At 34.7% G+C, this 21,909-nt stretch overlaps 1 protein-coding gene across 3 annotated transcripts in view; it reads left to right on the forward strand.

Annotated features, from left to right (window-relative positions):
• Positions 1-21,909, forward strand: part of LOC143228733 (formin-binding protein 1 homolog) — a 46,754-nt gene that overhangs the window by 19,933 nt on the left and 4,912 nt on the right. For all 3 annotated transcript variants that reach the window (XM_076460024.1, XM_076460025.1, XM_076460026.1), the window contains 8 exons: positions 10,528-10,656; positions 15,172-15,318; positions 16,526-16,735; positions 17,325-17,443; positions 18,190-18,322; positions 18,702-18,862; positions 20,436-20,572; positions 21,627-21,832. In XM_076460024.1, coding sequence (XP_076316139.1) covers positions 10,528-10,656; positions 15,172-15,318; positions 16,526-16,735; positions 17,325-17,443; positions 18,190-18,322; positions 18,702-18,862; positions 20,436-20,572; positions 21,627-21,784 — 1,194 coding nt within the window. In that variant the 3' untranslated portion in view covers positions 21,785-21,832. The remainder of the gene's footprint in view (positions 1-10,527; positions 10,657-15,171; positions 15,319-16,525; positions 16,736-17,324; positions 17,444-18,189; positions 18,323-18,701; positions 18,863-20,435; positions 20,573-21,626; positions 21,833-21,909) is intronic.

Here is a 21,909-nt window from a genome sequence, read left to right on the forward strand (position 1 = left end):
AGACACACTGTGTGTGTTATGACTGTGTTAAGTTGTAGAGACAAACTGTGTGTGTTATGACTGTGTTAAGTTGTAGAGACAAACTGTGTGTGTTATGACTGTGTTAAGTTGTAGAGACAAACTGTGTGTGTTATGACTGTGTTAAGTTGTAAAGACAAACTGTGTGTGTTATGACTGTGTTAAGTTGTAAAGACAAACTGTGTGTGTTATGACTGTGTTAAGTTGTAAAGACACACTGTGTGTGTTATGACTGTGTTAAGTTGTAAAGACACACTGTGTGTGTTATGACTGTGTTAAGTTGTAAAGACACACTGTGTGTGTTATGACTGTGTTAAGTTGTAGAGACAAACTGTGTGTGTTATGACTGTGTTAAGTTGTAGAGACAAACTGTGTGTGTTATGACTGTGTTAAGTTGTAAAGACACACTGTGTGTTATGACTGTGTTAAGTTGTAAAGACACACTGTGTGTGTTATGACTGTGTTAAGTTGTAGAGACAAACTGTGTGTGTTATGACTGTGTTAAGTTGTAGAGACAAACTGTGTGTGTTATGACTGTGTTAAGTTGTAGAGACAAACTGTGTGTGTTATGACTGTGTTAAGTTGTAGAGACAAACTGTGTGTGTTATGACTGTGTTAAGTTGTAGAGACACACTGTGTGTTATGACTGTGTTAAGTTGTAGAGACACACTGTGTGTGTTATGACTGTGTTAAGTTGTAGAGACACACTGTGTGTGTTATGACTGTGTTAAGTTGTAGAGACAAACTGTGTGTGTTATGACTGTGTTAAGTTGTAGAGACAAACTGTGTGTGTTATGACTGTGTTAAGTTGTAAAGACACACTGTGTGTTATGACTGTGTTAAGTTGTAAAGACACACTGTGTGTGTTATGACTGTGTTAAGTTGTAAAGACACACTGTGTGTGTTATGACTGTGTTAAGTTGTAAAGACACACTGTGTGTTATGACTGTGTTAAGTTGTAAAGACACACTGTGTGTGTTATGACTGTGTTAAGTTGTAGAGACAAACTGTGTGTGTTATGACTGTGTTAAGTTGTAAAGACAAACTGTGTGTGTTATGACTGTGTTAAGTTGTAAAGACACACTGTGTGTGTTATGACTGTGTTAAGTTGTAAAGACACACTGTGTGTGTTATGACTGTGTTAAGTTGTAAAGACACACTGTGTGTGTTATGACTGTGTTAAGTTGTAAAGACACACTGTGTGTGTTATGACTGTGTTAAGTTGTAGAGACAAACTGTGTGTGTTATGACTGTGTTAAGTTGTAGAGACAAACTGTGTGTGTTATGACTGTGTTAAGTTGTAGAGACAAACTGTGTGTGTTATGACTGTGTTAAGTTGTAAAGACACACTGTGTGTGTTATGACTGTGTTAAGTTGTAAAGACACACTGTGTGTGTTATGACTGTGTTAAGTTGTAGAGACACACTGTGTGTGTTATGACTGTGTTAAGTTGTAGAGACAAACTGTGTGTGTTATGACTGTGTTAAGTTTTAGAGACACACTGTGTGTGTTATGACTGTGTTAAGTTGTAAAGACACACTGTGTGTGTTATGACTGTGTTAAGTTGTAAGGACACACTGTGTGTGTTATGACTGTGTTAAGTTGTAAAGACACACTGTGTGTGTTATGATTGTGTTAAGTTGTAGAGACAAACTGTGTGTGTTATGACTGTGTTAAGTTGTAAAGACACACTGTGTGTGTTATGACTGTGTTAAGTTGTAAAGACACACTGTGTGTGTTATGACTGTGTTAAGTTGTAAAGACACACTGTGTGTGTTATGACTGTGTTAAGTTGTAGAGACACACTGTGTGTGTTATGACTGTGTTAAGTTGTAGAGACACACTGTGTGTGTTATGACTGTGTTAAGTTGTAGAGACAAACTGTGTGTGTTATGACTGTGTTAAGTTGTAAAGACACACTGTGTGTGTTATGACTGTGTTAAGTTGTAAAGACACACTGTGTGTGTTATGACTGTGTTAAGTTGTAAAGACACACTGTGTGTGTTATGACTGTGTTAAGTTGTAAAGACACACTGTGTGTGTTATGACTGTGTTAAGTTGTAAAGACACACTGTGTGTGTTATGACTGTGTTAAGTTGTAAAGACACACTGTGTGTGTTATGACTGTGTTAAGTTGTAGAGACAAACTGTGTGTGTTATGACTGTGTTAAGTTGTAGAGACAAACTGTGTGTGTTATGACTGTGTTAAGTTGTAGAGACAAACTGTGTGTGTTATGACTGTGTTAAGTTGTAAAGACAAACTGTGTGTGTTATGACTGTGTTAAGTTGTAAAGACACACTGTGTGTGTTATGACTGTTTTAAGTTGTAGAGACAAACTGTGTGTGTTATGACTGTGTTAAGTTGTAGAGACAAACTGTGTGTGTTATGACTGTGTTAAGTTGTAGAGACAAACTGTGTGTGTTATGACTGTGTTAAGTTGTAGAGACAAACTGTGTGTGTTATGACTGTGTTAAGTTGTAAAGACACACTGTGTGTGTTATGACTGTGTTAAGTTGTAAAGACACACTGTGTGTGTTATGACTGTGTTAAGTTGTAAAGACACACTGTGTGTGTTATGACTGTGTTAAGTTGTAAAGACACACTGTGTGTGTTATGACTGTGTTAAGTTGTAGAGACAAACTGTGTGTGTTGTGACTGTGTTAAGTTGTAGAGACAAACTGTGTGTGTTATGACTGTGTTAAGTTGTAGAGACAAACTGTGTGTGTTGTGACTGTGTTAAGTTGTAGAGACAAACTGTGTGTGTTGTGACTGTGTTAAGTTGTAAAGACACACTGTGTGTGTTATGACTGTGTTAAGTTGTAAAGACACACTGTGTGTGTTATGACTGTGTTAAGTTGTAGAGACAAACTGTGTGTGTTATGACTGTGTTAAGTTGTAGAGACAAACTGTGTGTGTTATGACTGTGTTAAGTTGTAAAGACACACTGTGTGTTATGACTGTGTTAAGTTGTAGAGACAAACTGTGTGTGTTATGACTGTGTTAAGTTGTAGAGACAAACTGTGTGTGTTATGACTGTGTTAAGTTGTAGAGACAAACTGTGTGTGTTATGACTGTGTTAAGTTGTAGAGACAAACTGTGTGTGTTATGACTGTGTTAAGTTGTAGAGACAAACTGTGTGTGTTATGACTGTTTTAAGTTGTAGAGACAAACTGTGTGTGTTATGACTGTTTTAAGTTGTAGAGACAAACTGTGTGTGTTATGACTGTGTTAAGTTGTAAAGACACACTGTGTGTTATGACTGTGTTAAGTTGTAGAGACAAACTGTGTGTGTTATGACTGTGTTAAGTTGTAGAGACAAACTGTGTGTGTTATGACTGTGTTAAGTTGTAGAGACAAACTGTGTGTGTTATGACTGTGTTAAGTTGTAGAGACAAACTGTGTGTGTTATGACTGTGTTAAGTTGTAGAGACAAACTGTGTGTGTTATGACTGTTTTAAGTTGTAGAGACAAACTGTGTGTGTTATGACTGTTTTAAGTTGTAGAGACAAACTGTGTGTGTTATGACTGTGTTAAGTTGTAAAGACACACTGTGTGTTATGACTGTGTTAAGTTTTAGAGACACACTGTGTGTGTTATGACTGTGTTAAGTTGTAGAGACAAACTGTGTGTGTTATGACTGTGTTAAGTTGTAGAGACAAACTGTGTGTGTTATGACTGTGTTAAGTTGTAGAGACAAACTGTGTGTGTTATGACTGTGTTAAGTTTTAGAGACACACTGTGTGTGTTATGACTGTGTTAAGTTTTAGAGACACACTGTGTGTGTTATGACTGTGTTAATTTGTAAAGACACACTGTGTGTGTTATGACTGTGTTAAGTTGTAAGGACACACTGTGTGTGTTATGACTGTGTTAAGTTGTAAAGACACACTGTGTGTGTTATGACTGTGTTAAGTTGTAGAGACAAACTGTGTGTGTTATGACTGTGTTAAGTTGTAAAGACACACTGTGTGTGTTATGACTGTGTTAAGTTGTAGAGACACACTGTGTGTGTTATGACTGTGTTAAGTTGTAAAGACACACTGTGTGTGTTATGACTGTGTTAAGTTGTAGAGACACACTGTGTGTGTTATGACTGTGTTAAGTTGTAAAGACACACTGTGTGTGTTATGACTGTGTTAAGTTGTAAAGACACACTGTGTGTGTTATGACTGTGTTAAGTTGTAAAGACACACTGTGTGTGTTATGACTGTGTTAAGTTGTAAAGACACACTGTGTGTGTTATGACTGTGTTAAGTTGTAAAGACACTGTGTGTGTTATGACTGTGTTAAGTTGTAGAGACAAACTGTGTGTGTTATGACTGTGTTAAGTTGTGAAGACACACTGTGTGTGTTATGACTGTGTTAAGTTGTGAAGACACACTGTGTGTGTTATGACTGTGTTAAGTTGTAAAGACACACTGTGTGTGTTATGACTGTGTTAAGTTGTAAAGACACACTGTGTGTGTTATGACTGTGTTAAGTTGTAAAGACACACTGTGTGTGTTATGACTGTGTTAAGTTGTAAAGACACACTGTGTGTGTTATGACTGTGTTAAGTTGTAAAGACACACTGTGTGTGTTATGACTGTGTTAAGTTGTAGAGACACACTGTGTGTGTTATGACTGTGTTAAGTTGTAAAGACAAACTGTGTGTGTTATGACTGTGTTAAGTTGTAGAGACACACTGTGTGTGTTATGACTGTGTTAAGTGACTACTCAAAACACAATAAAAGTACTGAAATTACCAGTTGGAAAGTTTTAGCTTTTGCAGTACTTGTATGGATGGATTTTTGATGAGACAAAACAGTAAGCAAGATTTTGGTAAAATCAGGTTGTCGAAATGTGATGTGTTCGTATCCTGATCTGTTGCAAAGCTCGAGATTTGTTTGTAGTATATATATAATACCACTTGATGTGGATTCCTGTGCGTGGTGAAGAACAGAACCTTCCGTGGGATCTATACATCCACCCACGTGTTTGCCGTATGTGGTGACCTGTGAAGGAAAGGAGAGGGTCTTGGTGGTTGAGTGGTTCAACCCTAACACACTTCTTTAGCCTTGAATTCCTCTAGACGGGCAGACTTAGGGTGCCTTACCCTCCAGGGTGTTTGCCGTGTGTGGTGACCTGTGAAGGAAAGGAGAGGGTCTTGGTGGTTGAGGGGTTCAACCCTAACACACCACTTTAGCCTTGAATTCCACTAGACGGGCAGACTTAGGGTGCCTTACCCCCCAGGGTCTATCAGATGGTCCACTTGGTCTAGGGTCGACCAAGTACCAGGGTTGGATGCTCTTAGTGGGTGTTGTGTATGCCCTCAGATCACAACCTTTCTCTCTCCAGTACAGGTGCTTATACTTATTTATTTCCATGCTTCTAGTCAGTCTTTTACTGCTGTTGATCTCTCTGTCTGCTCCCCTTCACTTTCTCACTTTTGGAGGGTTGACAGTGGTCACTTTTCTATTATTTTGAGAAAGACTGGTTGTGGTTGATGGTAACTGACTTGTATGTCCTGGTGGAAGCTGGAGCCAAGCCAACTGGCCCTCTTTCACTGCTCTCTCAGAACTCAATCCTGCTGTCCTCTGTAAGCTGTCGATAAATGACTGTGTGGCAGCAGTAACTGACTGTATTGTCCAAGCCTAAGCTGTCGATAGATGACTGTGTGGCAGTAGTTACCAAATGTATTGCCCAAGCAGCTATCCAATATATATATAAAACCTCAATACACGTTTCATGGTATCCTTGTCCTTGTTGGAATCCTGCCTGCCATGGGGCATGGAAGGCTCAAAAATGGGCCTGGGATGCCTTTCACAGGTATCCCACACTTTCGAACTGCACCACTTTACAGCAGGCCTGTACACTCGCTCAACAGGTAAGACGTTAAAGCCAGAAGGAATCTTGGATTAAATTTATAACAACCAGCATCTCTTCTACGACCAGTTCCAATGTTGTTATTTGGGACAAGATTCAGAAGATCAATGGGCAGTATATTTCTTTCTCCTTTTGATCTTCCTTTCAGATGGCCTGGGAGCTGCTAATACCCAGAGCATTGTCAGTACTCTCGGCAAAGGCTTTTGCTGGGTATCTAGCACTTTTGATCATCTCTATGATTATAATCTTCCCTTTACACGGGTGGATCTCAAGCCTGCTCTTCATTGGTCTGACAGTACATTGGTCAGATCTGATGATATACACTATAAGATGCTGTGCCATCTCTCTCCTGCTATTCATCTGGTTGTTTTTAACCATATTTGACAGAAGAATGTTTTACCCGATGCTTGACATCAGGCTATTGTCCTACCTTTTTCTAACACGTTTTTTATTGTTGCTAGGCAATGTGTAATTTGAATTGTTCCAGTAGAACCTGTTGTTTACTAAATATCTTGCACCAGTAGAACCTGTTGTTTACTAAATATCTTGCACCAGTAGAACCTGTTGTTTACTAAATATCTTGCACCAGTAGAACCTGCTGTTTACTAAATATCTTGCACCAGTAGAACCTGTTGTTTACTAAATATCTTGCACCAGTAGAACCTGTTGTTTACTAAATATCTTGCACCAGTAGAACCTGTTGTTTACTAAATATCTTGCACCAGTAGAACCTGTTGTTTACTAAATATCTTGCACCAGTGGAACCTGTTGCTTACTAAATATCTTGCACCAGTGGAACCTGTTGTTTACTAAATATCTTGCACCAGTAGAACCTGTTGTTTACTAAATATCTAGCACCAGTAGAACCTGCTGTTTACTAAATATCTAGCACCAGTAGAACCTGTTGTTTACTAAATATCTTGCACCAGTGGAACCTGTTGTTTACTAAATATCTAGCACCAGTAGAACCTGTTGTTTACTAAATATCTTGCACCAGTAGAACCTGCTGTTTACTAAATATCTTGCACCAGTAGAACCTGTTGTTTACTAAATATCTTGCACCAGTAGAACCTGTTGTTTACTAAATATCTTGCACCAGTAGAACCTGTTGTTTACTAAATATCTTGCACCAGTAGAACCTGCTGTTTACTAAATATCTTGCACCAGTAGAACCTGTTGTTTACTAAATATCTTGCACCAGTAGAACCTGCTGTTTACTAAATATCTTGCACCAGTAGAACCTGTTGTTTACTAAATATCTTGCACCAGTAGAACCTGCTGTTTACTAAATATCTTGCACCAGTAGAACCTGTTGTTTACTAAATATCTTGCACCAGTAGAACCTGTTGTTTACTAAATATCTTGCACCAGTAGAACCTGTTGTTTACTAAATATCTTGCACCAGTAGAACCTGTTGTTTACTAAATATCTTGCACCAGTAGAACCTGTTGTTTACTAAATATCTTGCACCAGTGGAACCTGTTGTTTACTAAATATCTTGCACCAGTGGAACCTGTTGTTTACTAAATATCTTGCACCAGTAGAACCTGTTGTTTACTAAATATCTAGCACCAGTAGAACCTGCTGTTTACTAAATATCTTGCACCAGTAGAACCTGTTGTTTACTAAATATCTAGCACCAGTAGAACCTGTTGTTTACTAAATATCTTGCACCAGTGGAACCTGTTGTTTACTAAATATCTTGCACCAGTGGAACCTGTTGTTTACTAAATATCTTGCACCAGTAGAACCTGTTGTTTACTAAATATCTTGCACCAGTAGAACCTGTTGTTTACTAAATATCTTGCACCAGTGGAACCTGTTGTTTACTAAATATCTTGCACCAGTGGAACCTGTTGTTTACTAAATATCTTGCACCAGTAGAACCTGTTGTTTACTAAATATCTAGCACCAGTAGAACCTGCTGTTTACTAAATATCTTGCACCAGTAGAACCTGTTGTTTACTAAATATCTAGCACCAGTAGAACCTGTTGTTTACTAAATATCTTGCACCAGTAGAACCTGTTGTTTACTAAATATCTTGCACCAGTGGAACCTGTTGTTTACTAGATATCTTGCACCAGTAGAACCTGTTGTTTACTAAATATCTTGCACCAGTAGAACCTGTTGTTTACTAAATATCTTGCACCAGTAGAACCTGTTGTTTACTAAATATCTTGCACCGGTAGAACCTGTTGTTTACTAAATATCTTGCACTTGTAGAACCTGTTGTTTACTAAATATCTTGCACTTGTAGAACCTGTTGTTTACTAAATATCTTGCACTTGTAGAACCTGTTGAAGTCTGAGGTGATTGAACTGAGACCTTGTGCATTTAACACAGTTAAAAAAACATTTTAATAGTCCAGAACAATTACTCAATACAAGTATGAGAACTGGATTACTTAATACAAGTATAAGAACTCGTGTTAAAAGCCTGAAAAGTTACCCAAATATTTTTTAAAGTTTAACTTGTTTGGTAACAGTGGTTTAAACTGACTGATCTAATTAAGTATTACTTCAGTGACAGCAAGAGGAGATACCTGTATTTAATAAAAGGCAAAGTGTATACTTTGTTTGGGGTTTGTTTGTTTTTTTAACTTAAAATTTGTCCACGTGACAAAAGTTTTGGACGATAACAGGTTTTACTCGATGTGACTGACCAACTTATTGTTTTTTTTTACCATAATGAATACTAAATCTTGAATATGTTTTGAAAATTTGAATTTTGAAAAATAATTTTATTATAACAAATATTTTATTACAACAAAGTAATTTGTCTAATATTTTATTAATTACTTGTCAGCACATTAATTTATTACATTAAACTAATCAGTTATTCTCACGAAACTTGAATAGTTGGAATATTTGGAAATAGAAATTATAAAGTAATTTCAGTTAGTCGACTGTTTTCATGAGTCGTAACCCAAACTGGTTGAGCTGAACAATCTTGAATCAATAAATCATGTTAGGGTCTCAATTACTTAGATAGTTAAAGTAGCCCAATAATAATAATAGGAAACACTTTAATAACACTATGTAACACAAATTTTGTTCCTGGACAGTTTGTGTTATTTCTTAATTGTTTATGTTGTAAAAGTACAGAAAATTGCCATTATTCCCTTCAAACTTTGCTTCTGTGACCTGGATAATGAAATTTATAAATTAACCTATTTTCTATGTAAAAACGGACAAATTTGCACATTTTCATTTACATAAGGTCTGAATAAAACAACATATGAATCAAGATTTACATGTATTTATACTAAAGTTATACAAAAATGTTTAGAAGTGAGTAGTTTTTTGAGATTTGTGACTGTGATGTAAATCACTTTCACGTATCAGCCACCAAATATAGTCTTCCATTATGTTTTTGTTATACGACCTCAGGTCACGAAAGCAAAGTTTGAAGAGAAAAATATGTCTTTTCCATTTACTTTAGGCATAAGTAATTGGGAAATAACACTTTTTGTCCAGGAACAAGAAACAGTGTTATTCTATATTTGTTACATTAATTGACTTGGTTGTAACTTCAGTTAATATGTTATTTTAACACAGATAATCTATAAATTGAGTTAATCATCCAGTTCTGATTTTTAATATTCATTTCCTTTTAACAAAGCCCCAGCATGGCCATGTAGTTGAGGCACTCGACTCACAGTTCGAGGGTTGCAGGTTCAGATCTGTCACACCAAACATGCTTGACTTTTCAACCATGGGGGGCATTGTAATGTGATGGTCAATCTCACTATTCATTGGTAAAATAGCAGCTCAAGAGTTGGCAGTAGGTGGTGATGACTAGCTGCCTTCCCTCTAGTCTTACACTACTAAATTAGGGACAGCTAGTGCAGATAGCCCTCATGTATCTTTGCACAAAATTGAAAACAAACCAAAACCAAACCTTTTGACAAATACCAGCAAAATCTGGCTTTGTACATTTTGTTACTTGTATATTATATTTAATGGTTAGTGAAGTTGTTACTAGTATGTTACACAATGTTTTATCCTTCTTACTCTATGATTTGTTGCTAAGCTAGTAGGTCAGTGTATGTTTATCAGTAGGTTGGTATATGTTTATCGGTAATTTTTAGTAGATTCTCTAAGTACGGATATTCTTCAAGTACGGTTCTTTCTTCATAAACTGTATTTTTGTAATTTCTAGAACTGCTGGTTTTATCAACATTTTCTGTTCATAACTTTTCTATTCTGTCAAAATATAATACTTGTGGAAAACTAGATAGTGTTTTATTAGGAGAACTTTTGATTAATCAGGAAAGTATATTGTTGATTTCTAACTTTTTACTTTTCAGTAGAAGTGAATACATGTCACCTGCTTGTGGTTGTATATGCAAATTCTGACCATGTTACATTTAGTATAGTGGCATCGCTAATTGCTGTGAATTTATTTCTCCAAATCGTGAAGACCACTGAAACACATTGTTTTCTCCCTAAGGTTCTTCATCACTAGTTTTATGTGTTGACCACTGATAATGTAGTACAAATAAAACAGTTTAAACTTAAGTGACCAACTTTGACAAATTTGTATTATTGTCACAGCAAAGTATTAATTGCACGTAATGTATTTAGGAGCAAGTTTCTTTTTCTTTTTTATGTGAAATGTTTTAGACTGGTCACTTTTTCAGGCAAGGACAATATCTGTGATAAAGAATCAGACATGTGAAGACTGTAAAACAGAATATGCAAATCTACTCCAAAAAACCAATCAGTTGCAAAGGCTACATTACACTACTGCAGTACCAAATGTATTCCAGGTAAGTCTTTCATTATTTATCACAAGTATTGTTTCTACATTGCCCCAAGTAAGTGGAGCACCAATATAACTCTCAACTAAAAATAGCTATTTAAAACTTGAAAACGTATTGAGAAATTAATTTACCGTTGTTGGAAAAATGATGACAACTCTGGCAGCTTTAATAGTAGTTAATGGGTGGATTATTGTAGCTTTCTGTAGTTCTGCACCAGAGCTATGCAGAAACTAGAGCTCTCAACTGCCAGAGGTTTATAGTTGTGAGTGATTCAGTTTTTATTTTAAATAGAATAAGTTGTGATGCCATTGTGTGTGTTTATTATGACAACATTTGGTGATTTAATTTGCTAAATTAATCCTGTGGCAATTTTCACCTTTTGAAATTGTAAAATTATTCTTAATTTGTATAACTTACTTTCTTATGACAAAAATCTTACTGTTGTATACTTTGTAAAAAAACAAACAAAATTACTCTCAGTGACAGAATTCTATGAGTGGTTACTCTTTACAAGGGAAGAAAAATATCTGATGCATTATTTTTTTTTCTTCTTCCTGTCTGTCATTTTAGTTGCATTGTTTTTGTAACCTGTTCTGTAGAAACTAGTCCTAAAGCACAGCATGTTAAATCCAGCACTGTGCAACTGATGAGCTGGAACATCCCCCCATTTTTTATGGTTTTTGACCCCTAGTGACAAAAATAGGAAAAATTATATTCTTAATAACACTTACTTGTCACTGCAGATAAAAACAGTGTAATACAACTTTTCATTACACCATAGTAAGATGCTGGCTGACATGTCCTTTCTAGGAACGGGCGAGTCTGGATAGTAACACAAAGGTCAGATCTAAATGTCAACTCTTGTCACTACCCTGGGTGGTGTAGTTGTACGTTTGAACTTTGGTAAGGATCAGTAGAATGAGGAATCTGAAGAGGTCCCATTTGGTTGTCTTGAGGATTGTATTGGAACACCATGAGAGCAAACAAATGGTTCCTGCAGGTTTTGGTGTGACAGTTGAACATGAAGATGTCAGCTTTATAAGGGGTGACATTGGGATGAGACACAAGTATGACCCACTTGCCTGCATGATGCACTCAAAGATGCATGCTAAATTTGGTTAAAGAGTGGTAAAAACTACAGGCACTGGAAGTGGACACACGAGCAGACAGTGACTCCCTGATCAGGTTAGAAGGATGATTCACCACCCTCTGTAACACTTCCTATGTTGCAAGCATGAGAAATAGACACAGTCAACACTTGCTTTATGTAAAGTACGTAAATAAAATGGTTTCAGTGACTGCTTGTTTGAAAGTCTAAGAACAATTTTCATTTGCCACAGAGTTAAGATTATTTTGTAAACTGGACATTTTTTAAGTATATATTTCTCATGTAGCAGATATTTGAGGTCATACTTAAGTTCTGACTTCTCTTAAAAGTATAAAAATCAACTGATTCTTGAAGGACAAGCAAGCTGTAATAAAACTTTATCTGCTCTTCTGTGTAACATTACATTATACATATATAAAATGTGGCCATTTTACAGAACTTGACCAAGCTTTATATATAAGAATGATTCTTTTGGTACAGACTTTACCTCTAAACTTGCATACAAATGTTGTTTTTGTGTGGATAACCCCCCTACCTTCTCAATTTTTTTTTTTTAATCAAACATTGTCTCAAATGACTTGAGGTTGTCAGTTATCAGTGCATATGTATTTTTGTAGTTGTGAGTTGTCTTGACCATTAAAATTAACAAATTTGGTGCAGTCCTGTGTCTTCCTGATATTATAATGTGTTTTTTTTTTACATAGGTGTTTACCTACAGTTGTGGAATCTCCGTAGAAAGGTTAACAATGACAGTTTGTTGTCAGGAAACATACCTTAGGGCTACTTTTAAATAGAAAGTCATAAACAATTGCAATAATTAGTCATTATGTGCTGTTTTTTTAATTGGGAAATTCACTAATATGAAAAGCTTTGGGCTAATTAGTACTTCATATTGTCAAAAATAGCTAAGTTAAAGGCATCAGCTGTTCATAACGTGTTACTCTGTGCAGCCATGATGCTGACGGACAAAATTTTCAAACCCACTTTAACACTGTGTTTTTTTTATTAACAAGTGAATTATTGGCACAGTGTAAATAAAAGTACTTTCAGGTATTATGTTTTCAAGCATCTCTTTAGCCAAAGTTTCCTATACCCTTCTAGACTCCTTCCAATATTCTAGCTCACAGAACAGAAGCCAATTGGTTTGTCGTACTTTTCTAGTAAATTCTACACAATATAGGATCCTGACGGTTTAACAGAAGTTAAAATAAAACATACAGTAGTATGTAAAGGGAAATTTAATCCAAACTTTTCTGTTTTGTTCTCCACCGATCCTTTCAGACTTGTTACTTATAATCTTGTTCTTTGTTTTCCATCATTGAAACAAAGTTGTAGCAACATAGGCCTTTCTCCCAGACGTTTAGTTATAAAGGTCAACATGACTGATGATATGAAATTTAAAAGAACTTGTTTTGAGAGTAAAAGTTTATCTCAGCTCATTACATTTAACCTACTGTAAAACATTTCCAAACGTGGCTGTAGTTCCTTTGTTTGACTAGATCTGTCTGCAATTGAAAAACATACCTGACAATTCTGGTTTGATTAATTTTAAGTTATGTTGCATTTGGGAATTAATGAAGTAGTGGAAGACTTGGAGTATATTGAAACTTGGATCAAATAACAAAACAGGTTTTTAAACTATACATTTCACCAAAACTTTTCTTTCTTAAAAACGTTGTATTAAATGCATCTCCTGCAGTAAGTTGTGATCTCTGTTATCCTAGTTGAAACTAACAAACAGGAAGAAGAACCTGATATATTGTGGTATTTAGATTTGGAAAATTTGTTACCCTAGTTGAAACTAACAAACAGGAATAAGAACCCAACATATTGCTGTATTTAGATTTGGAAAACCTGTTACCCTAGTTGAAACTAACTAACAAACAGGGAGAAAAACCCAACATATTGTGGTATTTAGATTTGGAAAACCTGTTACCCTAGTTGAAACAAACAAACAGGGAGAAGAACCCAACATATTGTGGTATTTAGATTTGGAAAACCTGTTACCCTAGTTGAAACAAACAGGGAGAAGAACCCGACATATTGTGGTATTTAGATTTGGAAAACCTGTTACCCTAGTTGAAACTAACTAACAAACAGGGAGAAGAACCCAACATATTGCAGTATTTAGATTTGGAAAACCTGTTATCCTAGTTGAAACTAACAAACAGGGAGAAGAACCCGACATATTGTGGAATTTAGATTTGGAAAATTTGTTACTTTAGTTGAAACTAACAAACAGGGAGAAGAACTCAACATATTGTGGTATTTAGATTTGGAAAACTTGTTACCCTAGTTGAAACTAACTAACAAACAGGGAGAAGAACCCAACATATTGTGGTATTTAGATTTGGAAAATTTGTTACCCTATTGAAACTAACAAACAGGGAGAAGAACCCAACATATTGTGGTATTTAGATTTGGAAAAACCTGTTTCCCTAGTTGAAACTAACTAACAAACAGGGAGAAGAACCCAACATATTGTGGTATTTAGATTTGGAAAATTTGTTACTTTAGTTGAAACTAACAAACAGGGAGAAGAACTCAACATATTGTGGTATTTAGATTTGGAAAACTTGTTACCCTAGTTGAAACTAACTAACAAACAGGGAGAAGAACCCAACATATTGCGGTATTTAGATTTGGAAAACCTGTTACCCTAGTTGAAACTAACAAACAGGGAAAAGAACCCAACATATTGCGGTATTTAGATTTGGAAAACCTGTTACCCTAGTTAAAACTAACAAACAGGGAGAAGAACCCAATATATTGCGGTATTTAGATTTGGAAAACCTGTTATCCTAGTTGAAACCAACAAACAGGGAGAAGAACCTGACATATTATGGTATTTAGATTTGGAAAACCTGTTACCCTAGTTGAAACTAACAAACAGGGAGAAGAACCTGACATATTATGGTATTTAGATTTGGAAAACCTGTTACCCTAGTTGAAACCAACAAACAGGGAGAAGAACTCAACATATTGTTTAGATTTGAAAAATCTGTTACCTTAGTTGAAACCAACAAACAGGGAGAAGAACCCGACATATTGTGGAATTTAGTTTTGGAAAACCTGTTACTCTAGTGGAAACTAACAAACAGGGAGAAGAACCTGACATATTGTGGTATTTAGATTTGGAAAACCTGTTAACCTAGTTGAAACTAATAAACAGGGAGAAGAACCCGACATATTGTGGTATTTAGATTTGGAAAACCTGTTACCCTACTTGAAACTAACAAACAGGGAGAAGAACCCGACATATTGTGGTATTTTTATATGGAAAACCTAGTATGAAAGTACTTATTAAAAATTTTTTTTTTTTTTACTTTGTTCAATTTCCAAATGTACGTTGTAGAAGTGACTGTTGTGTTTTGTTTTGTATACAATAATTGTACCATATTTATTTATTTCAGCAAATGCAAGACATGGATGAAAGAAGGATTGCTTGCATTCAGAACTTCATTAAATTATTTGCTGATATTCAGCGTCATGTTTTTCCTATTGTCTGTAAGTGTCTTGATGGTATAGTGAACGCTGCGGAAACTATAGATCCAAAAGAGGCAAGTATTGGAAGAAACTTTATCTAATAACACTATGTAACACAAATAATACTATGTAACACAAGTAACACTATGTAACACAAATTTTGTTCCTGGATAGTTTGTGTTATTTCTTAATTGCTTATGTTGTAAAAGTACAGAAAATGGCCATTATTCCCTTCAAACTTTGGTTTTGTGACCTGGATAATCAAATTTAGAAATTAACCTATTTTCTATGTAAAAACGGACAAATTTGCACATTTTCATTTACATAAGGTCTGAATAAAACAACATATGAATCAAGATTTACATGTATTTATACTAAAGTTATACAAAAATGTTTAGAAGTGAGTAGTTTTTCAAGATTTGTGACTGTAATGTAAATCACTTTCACGTAACAGTCCCCAAATATAGTCTCCCATCATGTTTTCGTTATATGTTCCCAGGTCACAAAAGCAAAGTTTGAAGAGAAAAATAAGTCTTTTCATTTACTTTAGGCTTAAGTAATTGGTAAATAACACTTTCTGTCCAGGAACAAGAAACAGTAAACATTTTGTTACATAGTGTAATTTACCTTATTTTTATTACAAAAATAATTTTTGTTATTTTAAAACAATGACGTGTAAAATACAAAGCCGAAAAACAAGTGTAATATTTAGAAAAATTTTAATTCAATGTAAAATTTGGAAGTCAATATAAATTTGTCATAATGTAAAATCAATGTATGTTATTCAAAACTGGAGGTGGAAGTGCCTCAACCATAAGGAAAATATGTGTAAAAATTTTTTGTTTGGGTTGAAAAAATGTTTTACATAGAGGAGCGAACAACGTTTCGACCTTCTTCGGGCATCGTCAGGTCAAAACATTGTTCTCTTCTCTATGTAAAAACTTTTCTCAACCCAAAGGAGCTGTTTTTACATATATATTTTTCTCTACAAGTGGGTTTTCTCGACATCACTGATTATTATTTCAACCATAAGGGTCTCTGATCTTCTGTTTTTGAATCTGTTGTGGACATGAAGTATCACTTTGGTGAACAGATCACCCAATATGAATCTTACAGCTTTTTAAATATTGTTTTAAAGGAACGTACTGATTGTTAGGTGGTGAACATGTGAAATAAAGATATAGATTAGCTTCATTTAATGTACAGTTGCTGTACGTTTCCCTTGTATGCAATCTTTATCCTCATGTGCAACATAACAGATGTTTATTTTTATCAAATTAGGATTCTAGGCTAGTCATTGAGAAGTTTAAATCTGGCTTCTCACCACCAGAGGACCACCCTTTTGAGGATCTCAGTAACATTAAAAATTGTGAAGGGAACACAAGCCTGCACACTGTATCTCCTTTCAAAACAGAAACTATTAAAGGTACCATTACTGGGGGAAAAGTGAAGAAGCGTGGTGGAATATTTGGAATTTTTGGTTCAAATAAAGTAAGAAATAATCATTGATTTAATCTTCCTTCATTGGTTTTAAAATACTTGTGTTGGATATAATGTGATTTAAGTTTCTCTTTACTAGTTTGTTAGTATATTTAACTTCCTCTTTACTGCTTTAATATCAAAAATGGTTTGTGTGACTATAAAACTATTAGTTTTAATGAAGTTTTATTGAGTTAGAGGTAGTAAACACATTGTGTTAGAAGATAAATTGTTCTGTTTTAAACGGGCAACACAATTTGAAACTGTGAAAGATTTTAAACGACTCTGCTAGATCTTAAAAGAAATATCGGGGTATTGCATGTTATTTTCAAGTCTACATTTAATTGTATGTAGTCATCATTTGCAATAGTTTAATATTAAATTATAAGATCTGGAGATAACTTAAATGCGTAGTAAGAGAAACTGTTACAAATGTACAGTTACAACAAGCTTTTATCATTGTTAATAATAGTTGTATCTACGTAACTTGTCAGTTGATACACTATCGGATTAACGTGGTCAGTTATACATCATGAGTAGTCTCTAGTTAACGTCTACTTCATCAGGTATTTCTTAATTAACTTCTGGTTAATTCTGATAGACTCAGACTGATGAAATAAAGGAAGACTATGGTGATTTACCCCCAAATCAGAGGAAGAAAAAACTTCAACAAAAACTTGACTCTGTACAGAACCAAATCCAACAGGAAACTGCTGCAAGGTGAGGAACAGTTACCTGTCTAACTTAAGTTACTTGTAGCAACTATCAGTTATGAGATAAGATGTAGACTACTGACAATCTTCAATTAGCTGGTTAATGTATTTATAAAAGAACTGGATATTTTTCTAATGGTAGTTGATTTTGCACTCTAGTTTGTTTGGAATGATTTAATTATATATAGAAGTTTAACACAAATATAACATTACCTTCACAGCATCTTGCACAAGCTTCACAAAAGCCTGGGGAATTATAGTTTGTTCTTATTTCGTACATTGTTTTCTAAATGTATATCAATAGTTTGCAGTTTTAGTATGTGAATGAACATTTAATATTAACTTGTAACGAGTTATTGTAATTGACTAAAGTTACATAAGTTCCTTTTTGTGTGTGTGTGTGTGTGTGTTAGGGGCACATAAGGTGTCAACTTTTATTCATCTATAAACAAAGGTAACAGTTTTAAACTCCACAGATGAATGTTTGTTGAGTTTGCTGTTGGTCAGATTTAATAGAGACGTTATCTGTGTCATTAGCTTGTGGGAAGTTGTTACTTTATGGATTGTTGGTCCAGTGTATGTGTAACAAGTTCGTGTACAATCATGAAGTGTAATATAATTCACTCCTTCCTATCCCCACTTCTCTGGACGTTGGTATTATTTATTTTCAGTAATTTTTTTTTTATGAAACCATTCCCCCTCTCTGTTTTACCACAGATGTAGCATATGTTTAGATATTCTGTCTCATCACAGGGATGGCTTGATGAAGATGAAGTTAGCATATGAACAGAATCCAGCCATGGGCGATCCAACGAGCATCGAAGGTCAGTTAACAGAAAGTGGACACAACCTTGGGAAGCTTCAAGCAGAGTTTCAAAAATTCCAGGTATTCAGTCCTCAAACTTGCAGTTTCTACTTCAACTTAAATACTGTTGTTCAAAGCATATTTGTGAAAATATTATTGGTAAAAGTTTATGTATTAGAGAATTTTGGAAAAGTTAGTGAAATACATCCCAGGAAAATGTGTTGATTGTACTTTTCAAAAAATATGGTTTTTGTTTTGTAAAATAGTTTTTCCTTCTGATGTTAGGTAACTGGCTTTTAATTTAATGTAGGACTGTTTTTAAAACAACAAACATGCTCAACATTTATTAAATATATAAAGTTTTTAATTTTTATTTCGAAGAATCTTCATTTGGAAACTAAAAATGTTTTACTTGTGTGCTAAATAAATCAGTATATGTTTTTATGCAACACATTTTTAGGGATTTCTTTCAGAAGCAGAAGGCATAACATTAACACCTACAAGTTATAAAGGTAACAGGCACAGCTATTCTGACGACTCCATGTCGCGGAGTGCATCCGACTCCAGTGTCAACAACAACAGAAGTATGTTGTTAAATGCTGTACTACCTCCAACAAACGGGTAAGTGAGTTATAAATACCTTTAAAGGTAAATTTTGGAGATGGATCTAGTAATCGTGGGAAACGGATTTGGTTTAGTGTGTTTAAAAAAATCTCTCAAGTGCACTGATGAACAGTCACCAAATACTGCTGAGATTTGGTACTCCTGTACCAGCTGTATCTCACTGTTAATATCTATGGAGAATGGAGATTCTTTATGTAATGTGGAACGTAGTAAAATATAATTTTTGGCCTTCTAAGTTTGCCAAACAATCACTTGTCATTTGTACTAAGGCAGACAGCCCATCTCAGTTTTTCTGATTCATTTCTAGTTATTTGATTGAATAACCTTTTGTCAGCGCCCTGTATTAATAAAACTTTATTTGTTGACATAACGTGGTTCTTAATGGTTTACAGAAGCGTGCATATTACAATTTGTTTTGTTCAAAAATTCCTTTTCAACAGAATTAAACTGGTATAAAACCTGAAAGGTTTCAAAAAAATGTTTGTTGGATTTTATATTAAGTCTTAATTTAACTTCCAATTATTTCAGAAACATTTAAGTTGCTAATAGATGAACATTAAGAAAAATTGTTAGCTTAAAGGATTGGTAGTTTTTGAATATAAAAATGAGTGCTATCTTGCATCATGTGAAACGTGTTGGTTGTGTTCTCTAGTTCTTAAATTTGCAGGCAAAAAACAAGCAAGATAATTATAAAGGAAAAGATTGGGGACTTTTTTAGCAAGAATTGTAGTTAATGTCTTTATTGGCTGGCATATATGATATGGTTATTGTGGGTTAACTAATATATTTGTCATGGTTTAAGTCTATCAGTTATCCTAGTTTATCTGTTAGGTAGTGCAGCTGGCTTTTGAATTTTGATATTTGTTTCCAGCATACTTCTTAATAAATGTCATTCTACTCTGTTATGGTTTAGCATCATAAAGCAACTTGTCTTTAACTACTGTTACAGCCTTTATTTGTTGTCATAATGGATTATTTCTAAATTATCAGTATTTTGTTGGGCAACATACATAAAGAAAACTATTAGCTGTTACTACTTGTTTTCATCCAACTGACCGATCCACCAGCATGGAATTTATTATTGTATGTATGTCATGCCAGATTTTGTAATGTCAGGAATGACATGCTAAAGGACACTTGTGCATAAAGGTATATTGCTTGTTACAGATTATCGTTATAATGTAGTCTCACGCTTAACGCATTTGTTGTCCCAGTTCTGATTGGCTTATGAACGTGTTGTGTTTCTCACATTCTTTTAATGAAATATTATGACATAGCAACACAAATTTCATCATAGACTGAGACTTGTAACTGATTTTTCACATTAAGTTCATGCACAGAGAATAGTCATGGTGTAGTAACCATTATTGTACTGAATGTGACAATAGCTGCTAGTGTGTGAAATACCACAACATGAAAGTTTAGTCAATGTTGCAAGTTGAACATTTTAAAGGAAATATTCTAGAGGGCTTGAAGTGGAAATTTATACAACATTCAAGTCGTAGTTTACGCAAAGTGCTTTGGGTAGTTTGTGTAAAATGAAACTTTACATAACTGGATCTTCCTATAGTCCGGAGATTGGTCCGTTCCACATCAGTGGTCCTCAAGTTGAAGTGTTCACTGATACACAAGAAGAAGTGAACATAGATATTGATTTGGACCCTCTACCTGTTCTGGGTACAGCAAGAGCCCTCTATGCTTTTGATGGTAAGTTTGAGTTTTTTTATCTTAAGTATAGTTCAGTAGAATGCTTAGACTGAAGTAATGTTTGATAGTGTCATGTATAGATACTGTTATAAAGTTACTCAAACATTTAGTATTACAGCTGCAATAGGCAGTACATGTTGTTAAAAATAATTTCCATATGGAAATTGGTTCTTAAGTAGAGAAAACGTCTACTTAAGGTTATTAAAATGAGAAGTGTCGAATGAATTATGGAAACTATAAATATTTTTTTTCATTCCAAACTAAAGCCTTACTGAAACTGGTGGAATGGGATTGCTAAGTTACCTTCTCAGTACTGTTTTGTCCAATCATGTAGTTAACATGCTAAAGGTAAAGTACAACCCACTGTTAAATGCAGTAAATATAGAATAAATTTGACACCAGATATTTTCTGTCAAAAACATAAACCTATAATTAATTTAGCTGTTGAGGTGTATATAACATATGAGAGATTTCTATAAAGTCAGATCACTATAAGAATGTCTTGTCACTTTAGATTCTTTCATCTCTTAATACCAATATCATTCATAAAACATCTGTTAACTTTTAGTTAAAAACTGTTATTTACAAAACAACAGTGACTGATTTTATTTTATTTTTAGTTGTACAAACTGTGTAGTTGATCCAATAGAATGTTTTATAGTTTCAATGGTAAAATTAACCTCAAATCATTGTTTTTACTTGCATGAAGAACTGGGTGTGTCCTAGTGGCTGATGTGTGTCTAGACTGGATGTTAAGACTTGTGGCTTCCATCCTATTGCTACAGAAACATGTTTCGGACATGACTGTATTATAGGAGTAATAGTCAGATCCCAGTGTTTGATCAAACAAAAGTAACCCAAGAATTGGCATTGGGCATTATTTACTAATTACCTTTCTTGTGGTTTGTTAGTTCACATAGACAGACATCTCTTGGGTAGGTTCACATAGACAGACATCTCTTGGGTAGGTTTGTACAAAAGAGATTAAACTGAAATGAACTAATTGGAATAATTATTCTAAAAGTCCAATATTTCATATGAATGTCATGTACAGCTCAAAGTGAGGGGTCCATCCCTATGGTAGAAGGGGAAGAACTTGAAGTCCTAGAATTGGACCAAGGAGATGGCTGGACCAGGGTTCGCCGAGGAGACATTGAAGAAGGCTTCGTGCCAACATCCTATATTCAGTCTTTTCTCTATAACACCTGTTAACCACCAGATTTGTTTAATATACAGTAATGTGAGGACTACAGTATACAGGTAGACATTTACTTTGAATAATTGCATGTATTTGTGTTTTTATGCATTGAAAGTTTAAAAAAGTATTCTCAGTGGTC

This window comes from Tachypleus tridentatus, chromosome 10 (assembly GCF_004210375.1).
Source record: "Tachypleus tridentatus isolate NWPU-2018 chromosome 10, ASM421037v1, whole genome shotgun sequence".
Classification (NCBI taxonomy): Eukaryota; Metazoa; Arthropoda; class Merostomata; order Xiphosura; family Limulidae; genus Tachypleus; species Tachypleus tridentatus.